General features: G+C 41.0%; 1 protein-coding gene across 2 annotated transcripts in view; it reads right to left on the bottom strand.

Annotated features, from left to right (window-relative positions):
- Positions 1 to 958: 958 nt before the first annotated feature.
- The window catches only part of Trmt11 (tRNA methyltransferase 11 homolog), a 52,818-nt gene continuing 47,596 nt past the window's right edge, over positions 959 to 6,180 (bottom strand). The window contains exon 13 of one of the 2 annotated variants that reach the window (XM_005363656.3): positions 959 to 1,453. In XM_005363656.3, the coding sequence (XP_005363713.1) occupies positions 1,322 to 1,453 (132 nt within the window). In that variant the 3' untranslated portion in view covers positions 959 to 1,321. The remainder of the gene's footprint in view (positions 1,454 to 6,180) is intronic. The other variant, XM_026787480.1, reaches the window with a different exon arrangement.

The following is a 6,180-nucleotide window of genomic DNA, read 5'->3' as shown; positions in this document are numbered from 1 at the left end:
ACTAAAATTAATGTTGTGAATTTCTAGACCTTATTTGGAGTAAGCTTTGAGGCAATTCACAAAAAGAGGTTAAACTAGAAATCTCATATTGCAATTGAGTCAGCTATAAAGTTTCATACCCATCCCCCACATAACCTCAAAAACTTAAAAACAAGACGGCATATAACAGAAATACTGCCAATAAATCATCCCTGAATACTTTTAGATTTTCCCCCAGAGTACCACAGATAACATCCAGAAACCCAAACAAACCAATCAGGAAAGGTTTTAGACGCCCTGAAATCCAGGACTGCACTGTAAGACAAGTAGGAGGCGGCCTCCACCCGTAGCCTTGGTCTTCGGCAGCTCCTAAGTCATGTAAGTTAATACTGAGTTCATAAAACTCAGCAGTCACAGTCAGAGAATAATAATAATAATAATAACACAAATAAAAATAGGCTCTGGTTAGAGAGAAAGTATCCATTTACTGCCGCCCTGCTGAGGTACATTTGACCACCAAAAGCAGAAAGCTATTAGCATCTAGAATTAATGGGTACAGTGGTTTTCAAGGAAGATATTTCCAGGATGGACACAATGTAGACTCAGCAAAGTTTCCCTTCAAGAAAAACAGAGCTTCTGTTTCAAAGAGTACTGATTAGGCCTAATACCATTAGGGGTCCATCGGGGTCTTGAGCTGTTGTTGCTCTGGCTTTTAACCATCAGTTAGGTGCTAAACCGAAATTTGGGAGTAGTTAGTTAACTTGACCAACAGTCAAGTTTCAGGAATCCAAGAGCACACCACAGTGCGGGCACGGTGCAGACGCACAGGCCCTTGGAGGTGTGAGGTTGGAATCTCCACAGTTCTCAGCCCTTAGCCTCCCTCCCAGTAGCATGGCCCCTGTTGCTCCGACCTGTATGGACTCATTTTCCACAAAGCTCTCCATGAGATGAGATGAGCAATACTGAGTACCACACAACTTTTAGAAATTCTCAGTAAAGTTTATTGATGGCAATGAAAAACAGCTACAACTAAAAACCAAGCCAAGCAAATTTACAAAATGAAAATATTCTAAAGGACTACTAATTGCTTACTATATATCTGGCAAATATGGCTTAAAAGTTAACAATATTTTCTCTGTAAAAATATAAACACCGACTCCATCTATATGTATCAGTCCCTGAACTTAACCAGGTTCAAAAGACACATCAAAATAGTCTCTAAAGCAAAGATCATTTTGAAATTATTCGATTTTGATTTATAGCAATTTATATAAAAATTTTAAACAGCACAGGTCGTTTCTATAAAACGCTTATTCTTTCTTGATTGTTAACGTCATGATTTTCATTCTTGGCTGGATTTTTCTTCCTTGGCAATTCTTTTTGTCACACCACTAAAATATTTCTCACGGAAGGAATTATGACCTTGGTATGGTAGAAAATGGTCACTCAGCAAGTGTGAATACTGGTCCCGGTCCTGGCAGGAGAGAAACACAAAGATAAAGACATGTCAGTTCCTTCAGTTGCCCTTGAACCGTGGCAGTCACCCACTCCAGGTGCACGTGCTTGGCTTCACTGCGTAAACAGCCATCTCACATCTGCATTGCACTTGGGAATTCAAGGCAGCGTCACTTCAGCATCACTGGATACTCAGAACACTGAATGAAGGAGACACTTTCATTGCTCAGGGCAGAGAGAAAATTCCAAAGAACACAGTCAGACTACAATTGCTTGTCATTCCTGGTTTAACACACACTGAAATCACTGGGGCTACAGAAAATACCAAAGAAGATTCTAGTCAAGGACAAAGGGGTGTACCAAGGAACCGTGGCAGTACTGCGATGTCATAAGATCACACAAGGCTGCACACTACATCCACATCCATGAGTGCAACAAAGGATTCCAACACAGGAGATGCAGACACAGGGTGAAGAGGGGCTCCATAGTGCAAACGTCACAGCCAAACAAGGACTGGTACTCAGACGGATAGTCACTGGGCACCAGAAAAGTCATTCTGGGTCAGGATGACCCAGCATTCCAGTTTAGGTGAGAGAAGACTGCCAGAAACTGAAACATTAGCTTCTCAATTTCACAAGTTCTGAGCAAACCTAAAAATATAGTGTCCCATGTATTTCTTTACATTCATATTCAATTACACATGGACTTTTGGGGATTTAGTCTAAATTTACATATCACTTTGTTGAGGGCATCTTGCTTTACTCTCTGGCACAAGAATCGGAACACCAGCATCATGTTCCTCCAGCTCTGCCTTTCTGTCCGCTATTCTCCTTACGGCTCTTATAGCCACGTATGACCTCTGAAAGCAGACCATGTAACTCCACAGAATACCCTCCCCAGCGAGGACTAGGAAGACCAGAAACGCGGAATGCCGGAAGCATACCTCTCTGGCCCAGGCTTCTAATATGACCTCATCACGAAGGGAGAATAAAAGCCACGCACGGTGGAAAACAGGCTTCCTTTACAGAACAAAGAGAAAGTGAGGCAGATATATTATCAAATATATTATCACTGAACTAAAGGAGACGAATAAGACACACTGGTGATCCAGGACAGAGAAAGTGACCAAAATGATGCATTGGCACGGATGAAAATATCACACCAGTATTTTGATCAGTATAGGCTCATAAGAAAAACAAAAACCTAAAAGACTACATTTTCCTCAGTGCCATAGACATAAGACAGCAAAGACATATGAAAGCTAGTCTAGGACCATTAACCATTAAAATGCAAGAGCTCAGGGGACAGGGGACAGTCTCATTCTCTCAATGTCCCAGGAAACAGGGGAATCTGTGTTGGGTAAGTACATGAGTCTTGGCTCAAATGTCCACTTTTAAGAGCAACTACCCCCCAACTGTGAAACAGACTTACAGGAACTCCTGGAGCCCCAAAGCCCCAAATCCCCTGAGCAGGCAAGGATCTGGGAGCAGTTAAGACTTGCTTTGAGGTAAGCCAGACAGTTCTGGGACTGTGGCTAAAATTTCCACCTATGTGGACACACCCTAACTGACAAATGTTTCTCATGGACCATCCATCATCACATACACAGAAATGCCACATAAAATGACATCACCACAACTTGAAACAGATAACAGAATCAATTTTTGTTTCCTCTTTCAAAGGCTCCTTGTCTATCTGTTGCTCGCTTCCTTTCCTGGGGCTCACACCTGAGATGATGGGCTTCAGCTCGGCAGTTTCCATGGTCTTTCACTGCTCCTCCTGCCCAGGGACATCTGTAGGCTTTTTGTTTCATTGTCCTTTGTTGTTGTTATTGTTGTGTTTTGTTTTTTAAACTCAGTATCATGAAGGCCAACGAGATATGTTTCTTTGAAAAAGGAAGTGGATCCTCAAGCAACAGTCTTTGATCTTCCTCCTTCACCCAAGCATGTCTGGAGTTTGACTTTTGTTTTTTCTAACAGTTCCAAACCTGTCTACAACTACCAATCACGGTGTCATTTATACATCACAGAACTTCAATCCTGTAAACTTTTTGTAAACATGAAACACTGCATGCATATGAAGTAAAAATAGAAACGAAGACTGTGTGATGAAGACGGAAGGATGGCTCTGCCCAGTCCACAGCAGTAGGGCCGTAATGAGGAGACCAGTCACACAGAATGAACAAATAGTACATCAGATTGCACTCTTGCCGGCTGCCGCTTCTTAGCCAGTGAATAAGTGTCAGCAGGAAAACACAGAAACCAACAACAGCTCTCTGACCTCTCCCCATTCAGACAGTCAGCAAATGTAAACATTAGAAGAAATAGACAGGTTCCTTCAAAAAAGAACTACTATGGATTTGTTATTAACTGAGTCTTATCTAAGGTAATTACTTAATTTTCTGCATTCTTTTCATCTACATGTTGGAGAGGGAAAAACGGAGATTGAAAGAGCTTTAACAATCTGCCACAAGCCATACAGCTGGAACGCAGTACCGCCTGACTGCAGCCCGAGTTAGACATCAAAAGCTCATGTTTTCTTCATTATCCTTCCGTCCTTCTTAAAAGCTAGAAGTTACAGGAACACATAGAAGACTGAGTCAGTTTCCCACATGGCAGATTAGTGGGTCCTTTAAAAGGAGGTTTGACATTGAGAGGCCATTCCTCCTGAAAGAGCAACGTTATGGTAGCACACGCTTCAGATCTCCACTTTAACCACTGTCCTATCAATTCCGCTGATTCCAAACACAAGCCATCTCGGGATTCTAACACTTGCCAGAGGAGCCTCACGATGCAGTGGTTCACTTTTATGTGTACACTACCCTCTGCTGGCGGATGCGGACAGTCCTTCTTCATGGGATTTCCTGATGTGGACTGAAACCTGTTTCCAGCTGAAAAGACTGTACACCTGACCATCAGGAACACGCTGGTTCATTTGCTGTTTTCAAGTGTTGACTATTCAGAACACCTACAACCATACAACCCTCATATGCCCAGGGTGACCTTATTACTAAGGCAGCATTATCATTTTATACATCATCTAACCGACAAGAATGATGCAGAAATAGGAAAACACACATGCACCTCAGAGAGTCTAAGCTGGCACAACTCATCTGTGTGCAAACTAGCAAGTCATTCTGTAGAATAAGAAAGGAAAAGTTCACTTCAAGTTAATCATGTAGGTTGTACTGTTTTCAGTTTGGAGGCAGAGTGCACCTATTTACAGCGCAGACTGTCCTTGAAATCTCCATCTTCCTGTCTTTGTCTCCAGAATAATCTCTGGATTATAACCATGCATCTTACACCTACATAATTCTACTTAAAATTTTGTACAATTTAACTCCATATAAGAAGACAGCATTAAAGGGAATTTAAAGGACATTAAAAGGAAAGTATTCAGTCACTTATAATTTTGTATATGAATTTAAGGGAGAATAAATTATCAAGAGAAGAAACAACTACATGGCCTGGAGTAACACTCGAAATTGTCATTTTCAGTAGAACTAAAGACATTCTGGATTATACAAAGAATATATTTTAATAGCACATCTCAAAAACTATGGCACACTGTTTAGGCTGAAAAGGAACTACAGATTCTTCATCAAGAAGCCCATTCAGGTAAAACTATTTAACAATTTCCACCTCCCTCAGAAGCTGGCCATTCTCTTGTGTCACTTCCTCCTTAAATAAGGGAAGGGGTTATGTTTTCTAGTTCAGCTGCTTTTTGGTTTATTTTATATAGATTAAAATGGTGTGTCCCAGTGACTTTTAAAAAGTAATGGTAAATTTTTGTTTATTATTATTTAAACAGGAAACTTCTAGCTAGCTCTAATTATCTGTTCCTATTTTTTTAAATGATTTAAATACTGTTCAGTATGATTGTTTTATTTTAGATGAGGCAGCCCAAATAATCACTAAAGAGTTACTATTTGTTCCATGAACACTTGCATATGGTGAGGAAAAGAATCGAGTTCTGTGAGTTCACAGATCCTGATGAAAGACAGACATAAAATGTTGTACCTCCAGACAGACACACATGTTCGCAGTGGTATTAAACAGTGGGATGAAACAGCAACCGTGGGAATATGAAAAGGTGAAAAGGAAGGACAGGGTTGGCTTCTCTAAGGAAAAGGCACTTATCTGGGAGCTGCAGAAGAAAAGCTCCTATCACACAGAGGAGGAAGCACTCAACACACAAAATTCAATGAAAAGAGACTGAAAACAGAAAAGCGAGCCCACTCTGGAAGCTGAAAGGAGACTGAAGGTTAAGGTTTATTGTGCAAAAGATGAAGTGGCACCGACTACACCTAGAGACGATGCCAGGAACACAACAGGGTGGTCCAGATGTTAGATAAAAACATGTAATTTTATTCTAAACTTTTCAGAGTTATCAATACAATTTAAAAACTATACTTCTGTTATCTATTCTCTTTCTAGAAAATATTCTGGCCACTGTCCAGGAAATGAAGTGCAGGGAGAATGTAAGGAAAGAAATACAGTACTGGGAGACTTCCAATACATGAGGGCAGTGACTCCTTACCCTGTATGGTCCTTAGAAAAAAAAGCGGGGTGGGGGGAGAATATAAATATACACAGAAAAATTAGCTACTCGGTCATCCCAACCTAGATTTCTAAGAAGTCTTCCTTGACTCCAGTTCCTCCACACCAACTATCCGTCACCAATCACACCATGTCTGCCTTGTTCTCCACACCAACTATCCGTCACCAATCACACCATGTCTGCCTT

The sequence above is a fragment of the Microtus ochrogaster genome, linkage group LG9 (genome assembly GCF_000317375.1).
Source record: "Microtus ochrogaster isolate Prairie Vole_2 linkage group LG9, MicOch1.0, whole genome shotgun sequence".
Lineage (NCBI taxonomy): Eukaryota > Metazoa > Chordata > Mammalia > Rodentia > Cricetidae > Microtus > Microtus ochrogaster.
The sequence above is the reverse complement of the archived record's forward strand: the minus strand, read 5'-3'. Positions and strand labels throughout refer to the sequence as shown.